A 13,694-nucleotide genomic window follows, 5' to 3' on the forward strand; every position below is an offset into this window, starting at 1 on the left:
TTCTTATTGCTGACTGGGCCCCAGTTGCAGGTCCAGATTGAACTAATGCCTAGTGTAGCTGTAACCTGGAAGCTGGTTTGGTCCATGGAGCTGTTTGATCCCTGGTGAGGATTTCAGCCTCTAAAGAGCCCTGCTGTGGCGGGCTGAAGCCCACTTAGACTTTGCAGGATTTTGAGTGGGATGGTAAGCGTGAGGAGAGTAGAAAGGCCAGACTGAAGCACAGCGTCGAAGTTGCAAATCTGCGAGTTACGGTGTTGTAGTTAACCTGACATCCTGTACTGCCATTTAGAGAGTTATTTCAGATATGAGGTTAAATCAGAACTGTTCCAGAGCCTAGGTTTTTGTATGTCTTTACTTTTCTCAAGACTTAGGTCCAACAGAATTATTCTGTATGTTTAACACACCAGTACTGACACTGCAGCATAGAGAGCTTGGCAGTAGTGTTAAGTAACCCACCCACCTGACTGGATGAATTATTGGTGTTTCAGCTGAGGAAAACAAGGAAATACTGACAAGTGGATAGAAGTTGAAGAATTCCTCATTGCTTTTAAGGGGGAAGGGACTTTGGTTAAATGCCCAGATGTGGGGGCTTAAGCAGTGGCTCTGAGGTGTAGTCACGTTATGCTGGCTCCTGAGTCACCACATGTCAGCTGAGCCTCGGTAACTTGACTGTGTTTTTAGCCTGTACAAAAGCTGAGATAAAATTCATCAGGTCAAATATCAATGTAAGAGCTTTCAGCTAATGCATTTCTCCCAGCATTTGTAGCTGAGTGATTGTATGGTTCATTGGTATGTCGCAGTTGAGACACTTCCTTAATCTTGAAAAATAATGATATTGACCTTCTTTTATAAAGCACTTTGAGATCTATTGATGAACTACACTACATAATGGCTAGATATTAATATCACAGTAACAATCTGAGGTTAAGGCATTTAGCACAATAAAGATACTTATCTGTTTAAATAATTTGCTTAAAAAATAGATCAGAGTATTACCTCTTGCAACAGTTTGAGTCTTTTCATCTGAAGAGATCACTCTTCACAGATCTGGGTCTGTTTCTGCTTTATTCAATGACTATCAAATTCTTGCCAGACAATACTGAGCATAAATTCAAATAGCCACAAGGGTGTTCAGTCATGGATGTGTTGGATAGTATACTCTGTTTTACAGAGGGAGTGCATGGGAATGTTAACAACATAAAGGTTAGCTGTAATGCCTTTTGTGTCTGCCAGTTAGATAGCTGGAGATATGATGATTACGCAAAGACAATAAGAATTCTTTATGCATTCCTACCTCAGTGCCATGCCATGCACCAGGTGCCTAAAAACAGTTTTGTGGTTTTTTTTTTTTTTTTTTTTTTTGTTTTTTTTTTTTTTTTGCCATGGACATCACTAGTCAAAGTTCTATAGTTTGGTATATGCAGATTCTGAAAAATTTTGTTTGTGGCCTCAGTGCCACCATGTATTGTCCTAGTGGAGATTGTGGTCCAGCCCTGTGCTGTGAAATCCAATCTGTGCTGCACCTGTTGGAGCAGGTGCAAACAAACTTGCTTAGTGTGGCTTGAATGCACAACTGACAAACCACATTTCGCTGATGACTGCAGACAGTCAGTCCAGGCTAGCCAAACCTCACGGTGCAGAGAGACTTCTAGAGCCTTCGTTCTTAATGGCACCAAAAAAAACCCCGTCAGCTCTGACACAGATATTTCTATCTTATCCAGAAAAATACTGCTGATTAGCGTGTTCCAAATATGAATCAGAGGAAAAAAAGGAAATGTGTTACATCCACAATAGTTTTTAAACATCCACTCTGATTACTTATCAAATGTTGCAGGCTCACTGAAATATTTCCTCTTTCCATCAGATTTAATTTTTCCTCTGTAGTGACTTTGAAAGTAGAGAAATAACAATCTGGTAACTCGGAGAGGAAGTGTTTCAGTGAATAGGTGATTGTTTCAGGAAATGTGTTCCTGTATTCAGGGCTTGGTTAGGATATTTTTTCCTCTGGCTCTGAATACCCTGCGAGTGTTAACGCGTGTGCCCTCCTGATGGCCTAGAGGTAGTCTGGGAAATGGAGACAAGCAGGGAAAAAGCACCTGCCAAACATTTGGTAGTTTTGTGTGGAACTTGCTCAGGGCTTTAATCACACAATCATTTTCCTCCTAAGCCTTTGTGAAATAAAATACTTGCCTGCATAATGTTTTATTCAGATCATCACAAATGAGTGCTAGTAAATGCTGGTTGAAGCTAGTAACCGTACTCCTATGCGCTGAATGTTACAGAAAATGACTTGGCTGCATGGCTGAACACATTACTGTACACAGGCCTCTGCAGTGTATTTTTGTCCACCTTTGAGCATTTGCCTGCCCCAGGGCTTGTAGCCCTCCCTGTCCCATAAGCTCATTTGGACATTTCAATGTAGCTTCAGGCAGCTGACATTTAAGCATTAAACCTGACCAAGCAATGTACCTCCCTTCCTTTGTCTCCCCCCAAATGAAAACATTTGAATGAGGTTCATGACATAATATAAACATATCTGCTTTCCTCCCCATTAAAACCAAAAGCAAATCTGGAACTTTAAACCCAGTTTTTCAGAGCAGTGTAGATATCTGTCCAGTAGCTCCCCCCCTTCCCCTCCCCTGCCTTACCCTGCCCATCATTAAAATTTCAGACCCCTGAAATAATTGGAGCAATTATTTGAATTACTCAAACTTCAGACTGGCTTAGGTACCTTTGATGAACCTGCTACATTTGTAAGCCCTGAGACATGACAGCAGCTGTATGTTGAACATCAAATGAATGTCTGGGGAAAAGGCATGACTGATGGGTGTACCCTGGCATGGCTGTGCATTTATTTTGATTAGTACCGTGGGACCCTATAAGTTCTATACTAGCTGTTGTTAAAGGAGGTGATCAGTGTATGTTAGCTCTGCAACCTGATGCCATCTTCAAACAGTGATTTCTCTCTGAAGCGGGTTTCCTCTTGTGACCTCTGAACTGCCAGTATGTTAAAGGCTGGATAATCGATGGAGCTCTGTGTTCTTTGTGGTGTGATTGATTGGGATTCCTTCACACTGAACTTTGCTTAATGTTTTCTTTTGTTTAGGAGGTCCTCCAGCAGCTGATTGTAATGAATTTACCAAATGTTTTAATGATTGGCAAAGATCCTCTTTCTGGTGAGTAGCTTGAGTTTTTCCCCCCACTCTTAAATGGTAAGCAAAATTTATATTTATTATTTTCTTAAATAACAAGTGTGCTTTTAACAAAACTATACATACTTGTAGTTGACCAAACTACAAATGTTTGAGTATCGCTGAGTCTCAGTCTGCTTACTTATGTACATGCCTATATAAGCAAATATGATATCAGATATGTGTGGGGGGTGCATGTTATGTGTATATACACAGACATGTGCAATAGTAAATTAGCTCAGAGAGATTCTGTTTAAGTGACTTCCTCAGTGTTACGGAGGAAGTCCATAGCACAGCTGAGAATTGTTTGTGCCTCAGTTTCTCTCTTTGTACATACCTCAATCCTTGTCATGGAAGGGTGGCCCTGTACCTGTGTGCTCCTTTTGCCAAAACCAGAGCAGCAACTGCTGGCATGAAAGTTTTCTTCCTGCACTGCTTCAAGGTGACCCAGGATACGGTCTGCCATAGGAGAATAGTTTGTCCTCCATTTTTTTTCTGTCTGTATTCCTGTATAATTAGCTCAGTTATGGCAATATGTGCACACCAGCAAAGCCTATTTATAGAGTTGCATGCTACAAGGGGTGTTGTCCTGCAGTGTGAAGAAACTATTGCAAATGAAGCAGAGGAAGGAAAAAAAAAACATGGAGAGAAAAATACATATGTGACATCTTAGAAAAATGATGGCAGAGGACGGATGGGAAGAAAAACAGCTGTCTGGCCATTTTGTCTGGGCAAGAACATATCTGTCACAAAGGGTATCGTATCAAAAATTACTTGGGAAGCAGTGAGCTTATATCCAGTTTTCTGTATCTTTAGTGGGACAAAATGAATGCTGATTAGCAGGAAAATGAAGCTGACTTCTCCTTGGAACGGCATTTCTAAAATGAAGGGTTTGGGGTAGAGACTTTTACTTCTTTGCATGCCTTTCCCTATGCCAGTGCCTAGGGCAGTGAATTTGTTTTTACCAGTGAAGGAAAACTGGGTGAACCGAATCGGCAGTGATAGAGGATGACATGGTAACCAGCATTTCCAGAATAAAGAAATGGCAGAGACCTTAGCAGAAGATTTCCTTTTGCTGTTCTTAGCAGCAATAGTGCATGTATGTTTCAAAGGGTTTATACCAGAAAAGGATATAAACCTGAAGACGTTGGATCACTGAGACTCATAGACTTGATACCTTTGCAGTAAAATCAAGCTGAGGGCAAGGTGTTCACTTATTCAACAAGTGGAGTAAAATCTGTACTGCCAGCCTACAGGCTACTGGAATGACGGGGTGGGGAGAATTTTAAGAGTTGTTGTTCCTTCTCTTAGGTATTATGGGCAGGGAGAGAGGAATGGGCAATGGGCAGAGCTAGCATTAGGAATGCTAGTGAATAGTGAGTGATACATGGGGCAACAAGGCAATTTCTCTACTGGCTCGCGTCAGTGGAAAAAGCTGTCTGGCTTTTTGTCCTGGCCATTCCTGCATGACAGCTGACAGAAGACTTGTAATGCAGTAGCCACAGCATTGGTTCCTGAGGAGCCTGCACACTTAAAAGCTGTCCTGCATTTATATATAATTTTCCACTAAGGCAGTAAGCATTGTTCTGAGAATCCTGTGACTTGTTGCTCTCTGACAGCACATTAAATCAGTCTCATTCTTTCTTTCAAGAAAGCACCTACCTAATATGTTTCTTGTAGGAAGGATATTGTCACCCGTGTGTTCTTACCTTCTAGCTTCTCTGATTAAAACCAGACTTCTGCATCATTTTACTGACATCTTCTGAAATGTGATGTTTTCATTGTTTATATTTTATCAGTTGATGTGTTGCTAACATGATTCATCAGAACATGTGGGAAAAGATGTTAAATGATACAAAAATGGAATAGGTGGATGATTGAAAATGATGGGATGTGTGTGTGTATAAGAAAAGTGTGAAGTTCTTGTTTAGGCATATTATGTAATGCTTTTGAGAATCAGTCACAGCTTACTCACTACAGAGGTAGGTCGTGTGCAGAGACAGAGTTAAGACTGTACTTGCTCCAGGGAGCATACTCAAGGAGGAGAGTGTCTGAGCACGGGACTTCAAGAGAGGCTCTTCTTGATCTTACCTTAGATAAATGATCACTGCTAAGATGTGCTGAAGAAATTGTTAGAGAAGTAGAGAACTAGCAGAAGTTTCAGGAAGAAGAACCTGGCTGATGGCTGACGAAGCCTGGAAAGAGAACAGGGAGGAGAGGGCTGAGAAGTTAGTCAAACAGAGAGGAATTCACAAAAAAGCCAAATGAAGGGAGAAGCTGTGTGGCAGGTGAGTGGTGACCAGATAATTGTCAACTGATGTGTTTTTTGTGGAGTGCCTTACAGAGAAGAGTGGGAGGAAGGCAGCAGCACTTGGAGGGGGGAAAAAAAGTGAAATGAGAGAGTCTCCCTGTCAGTGAGAGAGCTAGAGGAGGACTGCAGGCTGAACAGAGATATGAGGACAAAGCAGTCCTCAGCATGGAAAGTGGTGCTTTTGGCATGAATACAGAGGAGCCCTGGGGAAAGCTCATGGAAAGTGAGAGGGCTGGTGATAACAGCAATATGGGGAGAAGAGATGAGGCAGATGTTAATTATTTAAGGGGGGAAGTGTTTAAAAGTGTCAAGAATAGTAGAGGAGAAGCCTCATTCTCTCTGTCATTGGTCCAGTACAGGCCAGAGATTGAGAGAGAAGGAGGAAGGTCTTGGAGGAGGCAGCTGCAGAGACAGTGCTGGACAAAGGAGCCTGGGCAGCAATAGATGCTGGAGAGGATGAGGTGCACATGGTCTGAGTGGCTGGGATGGATCTGAGAGACAGTGAAATTCCAGCTTTTGCCTTCCCTATCTTGTAGGTAATTTATCTGAATGAAAGACCCCTCTTGACCAGAGGGAGAAGAAAAAAATCATCCTATGGTCATATTCCTGGAACAAATAGGGTATTGCACATGTCTGTTGGATTTAGGAGCTTTACCTGCTTTCATGTCCTCTAAATCATTTTGCTTTAGGCTGTGGCAATTTTACCTACAGTTTGTTCGGTCATGAGCAAAAAAGTTGTAAAAAAATAGTTTGTGAGAAGATGAAGTCTTTGACTGTTTTCTAGAATGCAAGGAGCTGAAAAGAAACCTGGAAGTTTAATTAAAGGATTTAGGAAATTTTTACAAGAATCTGACTTGCAGAGCAATGCTGCTGACATTACAGGATTTATTCTCTCTTCACTGTACTGTACAGTAGGCATCTACTAAAAAAATCTTTTGAAACAGTCATAGTCCCACCCCCCTCCCCCCTCCCCAGGACTTCAACTTTTTTGATACCTTTTTCAAATTACAAGTCAAGTTTGTGTACAACTGAGCCCCAAATCCCTGCTAATAAAAGCCTATAGAAACTGTTTTTCATTAAAATCGTAAAAGATGTAGACTCCCACTGGGGTATTTTTTCATGCCTGTTTCCTTCCTTATTTTATTTCATAAGTCTCTAGAGACACAAAGGTTCATTAAAATATAAAGTTAATAACAAAGCACTGCCTCAATAGTGTAAATTTAGAATTCAAGCTTTTTCAGGATGTTGCTACAGTTGGGAAAAATAGTGCTTGTGTGCTTCACCACTTCCCACCTGCTCCACAGGTCCACTGGCTGCTGCGTGCAGGTACTACACGCAGTGATGTTCCCTCTGATCTGTTGGAGGAAAATCAAGTAGAAACACATAGAGAAGCTGCACAACCCCCAAATTTCACACGCTTGGGCTCTCTCTCCATCTTTTCCCGTTTCTCTCATATCTTTCCTTCTTTTCCTACCCCTTCTCACAGAAGAGGGGGATAAGTATTATCTCGATTCCTTGATCCTCTGTTGTTGTTGTTGTGGTGTCTCCTAATCTCTTTGCCCGCCTCCTCCCTGAATGCTGCCATCTGTTTCTCACTCTGTCCCCTGTAAGGGGGGTGGGGTGGGGTGGGTGGTCTTGTCTCACGGCTCTGCAGTGCAGGGATGCTCCCAGAGTGCCCAGGTGGTGGTTGGGTTCCCGCCGCCCAAGAAAACCTACCAGCCCTCTCACTGTTGGGAGCAGATGGTCCCTCTGCAGATCTCCTGGGTGGCTGGCTCCTTTGCAGGCGCAAATATGAAGCCTGAGAGCAGCTGCCCTGGAATTTTTGAAAGGGTGTATATCTTTTTAAAAATTAAAATAAAATAAAAATTTTTGAATTAGTATCTTTTTTCTCAGTGCTAGTTTGCATCCAGTCTGTCCACTTCAACCTGTGGATACCTGGCTACTGAGAGCTGCCCCAGACCTAAGCACGCGCATCCTGCCGTGAAAGACACTCTCCTGGTAAGGTCAGCTAAGACACAGGGCTGGGTGGACCTGGAGGAGCTAGTGTAAGGAAACCTGCGTATTTCTGCTTATGCTGGGCACAGGGAACTTTACAACCTCTTTACATCAACGCAAATCGTCTTTTGAAAAAGATCACAGAATGAATTACTGTTCAAGAGGCATAATTGAATTGGAGATAAAGATCACTTGCTTTTGTTCGATGTACATTGCAGCATATGTGCACTGTCCTGAGCACAGATCTTAGTTGCTGCACTGTGTAATAATTCTAGATGTGCTTCTGATTCGCTTGGTAGCTTGGGCACTGTACTTAAGGATGTGGTACCTCAGCTCTTGTGTGTGTGAAATTAAAGGGGAGAGTGGTAATTAATCCCTTCCTGGGTTGTTCTGGGATTTAATTGAAAAATCTCTGTAAAGTCCTTTAAATTGGTGAAGAGTTGTTTTATACTTGTACTCTATTTCTTCTAAATATCTCCTGTAAATAATGTTACTTTGAGGCTTCAAAATTTTACTCAAGCCTAGCTTGAGTGTGAATGATCCCTGAGTACTTTAATGCCAACACGCCATTTCCACCCAATGGGAAGCAACTCCTGAATGAAAGCTAAGAGAATTGAGGGAAGTGTAGCTCAAAGCATTCACATAGCATCTTTTAAAACATTTGTGCAGCCTACAGAGTAGATGTGTTAACTAGACCTTGTAGTCTTAAAAGTGTCTCTAGTGGGTAGCATAGTCTCATTTCTGTTACACGTGCATAGCATGTCTGCAAGCATAAAAATCTTATAAAAAATATCCTTCGGAAAAAATCTGACAGGAAGTTTTTCTGTGAGAGCTGCTGTTGTGGAGAGCAGACTGCTAAATTTTTTCAAACAGCAAACTAACCATCTCAGGATTACTTCAAGTCTCTTAATTTCTCATTGCTTTCCTTAAACTCTGCACTGGCCTTCCCTGCTGAAAGGGCTGCCATTTCTCACGCATCAGAGTTCCCTGTCCATGTGGCAGGCCTTGGTGGAGACAAGGCCTCTGAGTGCTACTTCTAGGTGAGGTTAGTCCCTGGTGGGAGAACAAGGTTGACCTTGTTAAGTTAATCTGAGTAATAACTAAAGGTGCTTCACCTCGCAGGGTCATGCAGTGTCACTGATGCAAATCGCTTATCTCAGGGAAAGAAAAACACTGTTCATGAAGTGACAATCTTTTCTTTTTATGACCCTTTCTACATTTACAGTTATGTCATTCAGAATCACGAAAAACAATCAGATGTTCAGACTGAAATGTTATTTTTATATTAAATTGTAGCTGTACAGAAGAGAGCAGGCCACATATGCTGCTAAATAGGGGGAGAAGAGCAAGAAAGATCATGTCTTTCAAAAAACAGTTTTTACATATCCTGCAGAGAAAGACATTTATATTTACAGGGTAAAGTGAAAACTAGCAGGTCTGAAAAATGTCTGTGTCTGAAGAAGAGTATTTCACCTGCGGTCTTAATGATAAATAATGTGGCACTTGGATATTGAGAATCCTAGTGTAGATTCATACAGTACACTGGTAATTTCTGTAGAACACCCTCAAAGAAGCATTTCTAAAATCAACTTTTATGAAAGCTGTTGAAAAATCTGCTTAACAAGTAAGATATATTTAAAGGCTATCTAGGGCATATATGTTTTAAAAGGAAATCAGAAAGCTTATTTCCTAAGCGCTCTCTACACATGGTCGTGCTGCACGTGAGGTTTTTGGCCTGCAAGCGAGCCCTTGGTGGCAGTTGGGGTCTGTGTGCCCTTGTGCATCCGTGGGGCTGGGGCAGTGGAACTGATGAATCAGTTTGACTCCGCTTCCCCACTCTGGGGTTTTGTCTGTGCTTCTGACTTGATGCCCACTACAGCCTTGCAAGGGCATGGTGTTGGTGGATTAACACAGTTAAATTCAGAAATTATTAAAAAAAAAAAAAAAAGTGCCTATTTATAGATAGGAGCAATTGAACACTCAAGGAAAGCAGGATATAAAAGGAGAATGTTTATCTACAGTTACCCACTGTGTATCAGGAAACACATGCAGAGGGATGAGAGAAAACTACATAGCCCATTTCTCTCTCTTCTTCACCCAGTGTGGGTGGGGTCAGGATTTTCCAGAATGTCTCATTTTGAATCTTGGTGGTTCTTATTAGCTGCACAGTGGATTTCCATCTTCTGCGAAGCTCTTTGCCTTCAATCTCTCTTTGTCTATCTTTGATATACCTAATTTTCTTTGGTCCCCAACAATCCACGCTTTAATTTTGTTGAAAGAAGATCTGAAGTTGGCTCAAAGCCACACCAATTCCCCTTGTGCGGCTTCCTCCTCTTAACCTTAGAAGGAGTCATGCAGGCCTGTTGGTTGCAGCAAGATTCCCTGCAGTAATAGCCTGCTTATATCTCTTACCCCCCAGTGGTTCCAAGAGCATATGGTTAGCTGCATATTCTGCCTTCTACATCACTCATTTTTTCATCCCTCTTAGCACATGGGGTTTTTGCTTCAAAGTGTGAACATGCTTTGCTGCAGAACAGAGGCAGAATTAGCTGCTAAAAACATATCTGCTAAAGAGAGAATTTATGTGCATAGAATGACTTTCTTCAGTTTAGGGAAAATTTTTGGTTCTAAAATAGTTATTACTCAAATTTAGGACAAGTTCTTTGAGAACAATGTTCCTTTGCTCCTGCCCATTTTTTTCCCCTGTTAATTGCAAAACAAGGGGCAAGCATTAGGAATACGCATAAGCCTTTTAAAAGAAAAAAGTTTTTTCATCAGCAAGAAAAGCCTCAGAAAATGTAGGTGGTGATAGCATGTTGTGGAAAAGAGTCTTGCTGAAGTTGGGATTTTAAAGTAGTCCATAGGAACTGTATCGTCCCTGGAAAATAGAGTAATGTAACAGGCGTGTGTATATTGTTCAGGCACTTCTTCAAAGAAGGTATTATCTGTCTTTTAGGAGGGTATTACTTTTGGAGATGATGACTTGCAAGTATTTGATTTATGTGGGTTTTTTCTTCTTTTTTTTCTTTCTAGGTAAAAGTATGGATGAAATTAAGAAGCTGCTGCTGTTGGTTCTGGGTTGTGCTGTGCAGGTAAATGTTCATTGCAGACTTGAGAAATACCATTTTTTGCATCTGTTGTTATTTTGGGGCAGAGAAAATCCAGCCAAAGGTCAGTGCTGTAGCAACAAATCTCCAGCTGAAGATAGCTTGTGATCTGAAACTATGAAAAGATGCAGTAGGTGAATGAAATAAGTTGCAGGGGGAGAGGGAGCACACTTTGCCATAGCAGTAGTTTGTTGCCAATACTTGAATCAATCACAGGATATGTAGTTTTGCAACTAAGTAGTCCACTTTAATAACAGAATACAAAAAGATAAACCTTTGAATAGTGTTGTTCATCTCAAGATTTTTGTTGGTTTATTTTTCTATTATTTTAAAATGTGTAAGAGTATAACAGCATGTGTTAATGCAAAGCAAATAGATAAGCTAACAGACTCAACACTTTTGTTTAATGAATCCTGACTATTTGCATATGTTTTTTGAATATTATATGGGTAGAAAATCCTAAATGATTAGATACGCTGTATATTCATGTGGAGATTTTTATGCAGTGTTTATTAAAATAAATGGACAGGCAACACAGATGGGAAACTCCCCAGAAATACACACAGTTATCAGATAAAGAAATCTGTGTTCTGCCCACCAAACCTCTGTGGTGGTAAACAATGGAGGCCTTGCTGGCTAGCCTTTGCTTATAATTGACCTTGTTTGTAGGTCTGTTTGGTGTGTTTTGTCATGCCTTAGGACATTTACCCTGCTCAACTGTGTCAAGTCAATTATGTCAGAGTAATGCTGTCTTCATGTGGCTGCTCTGAATTTTATCTTCCTGTTACATTGCAACACAAAGAATAAAGGTCTGATTTGGCAAGCTGTTTTGCATCCGCGGCCTGCATTTACAGTTCGGAGCCTCTTTGCAGTGAAATGAATGACCAGACTCAGAATCAGACCCAAAAGGGCCCCTGCAGATGGTAGAAAAAGTAGTTTAAAAAAAACTTCAAATGTTTAACTTCTATTTTGCCTTCTAGTAACAGCTCTTCATTTTAATGTTATTAATGTACAATTGCAGACGTAGATAGTGGGAGATGTTTGTGGTTTTCTTTAAAAAAAGACAAACAAACAAACAGACAAAAAACAACCCTTTAGTAGAAGACTTACTAACATCTGTTTGTCTGAAATATCACTCAATTTTATCCAGAAGGTTCCTCAGTCCTATTTTCTATTTAAAGCACATGTTGATTTAATTCCCAAGAAGCAAAATGCAGGCTTGCTGTGAACACAGTTTGAAGTGATGCACCTCTTTTCACTGCCAAAGCCACACAAAATGCAAGCAGCTAAGCAGACAGGATAAATGATGCAATGTAAATGTAAAGCTTGTACTCGCCTGGTTTACATTTGTGCAACTCCATTAATGAAACTGTGATGATTTCCTGTGTCTGTCACCCCACCCCTTGATCTCACTGTGTGTTGGGCTTGTTTTTTAAAGAGTAAAACCAACCATTTTAACTTAGCCTTAATTGTACTGACTGTAAAATGTTTCAATAGTTTAATGCATGATTCAGTTCACATCCCATTTGTGCAAGTGTTATAACTTCTAGTGTGCCAAAGTGCCGAACTTGAACGTGTTGTCATTAGCAACCCAGGAATTCTTTTTAAATTTTTTTTATTTTTAATGAGAATGTTACAGTAAGTCTTTAGGTGTGTAACCTAAATCGTTACAGGGAGTGCTTTCTTTTAACAGTGTGAAAGAAAAGAAGAGTTTATTGAAAGAATAAAACAACTGGATATTGAAACACAAGCTGCTATTGTGGCACACATTCAGGAGGTAGGACTCTCAGCGTTGTCTGTTTTCACTTTCCATCTTCTCCTTTCCTTGACTCAACATATCAGGTTTTTTGCTATTGAAAAGTTAACGTTTGAAGTTTCATAATGGGTTTTATTAACTTCACAGAGAAAAATGATTATTCTATGAATGTAGTATCGTAATCGTAATGTTTTTGAGTGCAGGTGTAAAAACTCTAATAAACTACAATTTAAGGAACAAATAATGGAAGTCTAAGACAGGAACTTACTAACACTTAAAAAAAAAAAATCTGCTTTCTAAAAAGGCTTTTCAGAGGGGAGTAAAAAAAAAAATTCTGTGAAATAAGCTGTAATAAAGAACATGGTTATAACAAAAGCAGAAGCATTCTTTAACTTAGCTTGAGAGAGCCTTTCCACTTGACTGACAATTCTGCTAAATGAATCAGAGGAAACCAGCTGTGTAAGGTGGCAGTTAAAACAAACAGTGCTAGCAACAATGAGACATTTCTACACAAGTGAGATCCTCCCATCTATAGCACCTGCACACTGCCAAGTCACTGGAAATGGGGCTTCCTCACAAGAGGCACCAACTTCATTGTTCAGTGTGGGATCTACTCCCTTCTCATTCATGTAGGTAGTGACCACCCCAGTGCCTGAAGTAAGACAGTTGCATACTTTTTACTATAGAAACATATGTCCTATTGACTGTAATATGTACCTGATCACTTTTAAAATTCAGTCTTAATTATTATTAAAAAAAAAAATGAATACTAGAAACTACTGGCCAGTGTTACAGTTGAGGTAGTCATGTCTATATAATTTCCAGCCTGTTTTTGGTGAAATGTGATATCTTTTTTTAAGTGACTGGTAGATGAGTCTGGGAGGTGCAGCATATATAGCAAACAAATTTACAAATCAGCTAATGAGAAGACTTTGTTGTTGTTGTTGTTCCTATTCTCAGGTGACTCACAACCAGGAGAATGTCTTTGATTTGCAGTGGCTGGAGCTCCCAGACATGGCTCCAGAAGAACTGGAGTCTCTCTCCAGGAGTATGGTTTTCTACCTCAAGAGGCTCATTGATGAGAGAGATGAGTGCACAGAAGTATGATGATACCTCTCTCTCACATAGTGCTCGTGTGGAGCAGTTGATGCAAGCTCTGTTCCTTCTGTTGTGTCTTGTTTGTGCCTTTGGTCTCTTTTTGTTCTGAGCCTTTCTATTATACCTCTGAAAATCTGTAGAAAGATTTTGACTTTTCCATTGGTTCCTAAATAAACACCTTAAGTGTGGTACAGTGATTGGTAAGAGGAGTGCATGCAGTGGAGAGACCAAAGCAT

At 40.5% G+C, this 13,694-nt stretch overlaps 1 protein-coding gene across 7 annotated transcripts in view; it reads left to right on the forward strand.

Annotated features, from left to right (window-relative positions):
- CCDC88C (coiled-coil domain containing 88C) overlaps nt 1-13,694 on the forward strand; it is a 94,924-nt gene that overhangs the window by 37,394 nt on the left and 43,836 nt on the right. For 6 of the 7 annotated variants that reach the window (XM_026111803.2, XM_064512174.1, XM_064512176.1 and 3 more), the window contains 4 exons: nt 3,107-3,176; nt 10,531-10,589; nt 12,298-12,381; nt 13,321-13,461. In XM_026111803.2, coding sequence (XP_025967588.2) covers nt 3,107-3,176; nt 10,531-10,589; nt 12,298-12,381; nt 13,321-13,461 — 354 coding nt within the window. The remainder of the gene's footprint in view (nt 1-3,106; nt 3,177-10,530; nt 10,590-12,297; nt 12,382-13,320; nt 13,462-13,694) is intronic. The other variant, XM_064512175.1, reaches the window with a different exon arrangement.

This window comes from Dromaius novaehollandiae, chromosome 5 (assembly GCF_036370855.1).
Source record: "Dromaius novaehollandiae isolate bDroNov1 chromosome 5, bDroNov1.hap1, whole genome shotgun sequence".
NCBI classification, from domain to species: Eukaryota; Metazoa; Chordata; class Aves; order Casuariiformes; family Dromaiidae; genus Dromaius; species Dromaius novaehollandiae.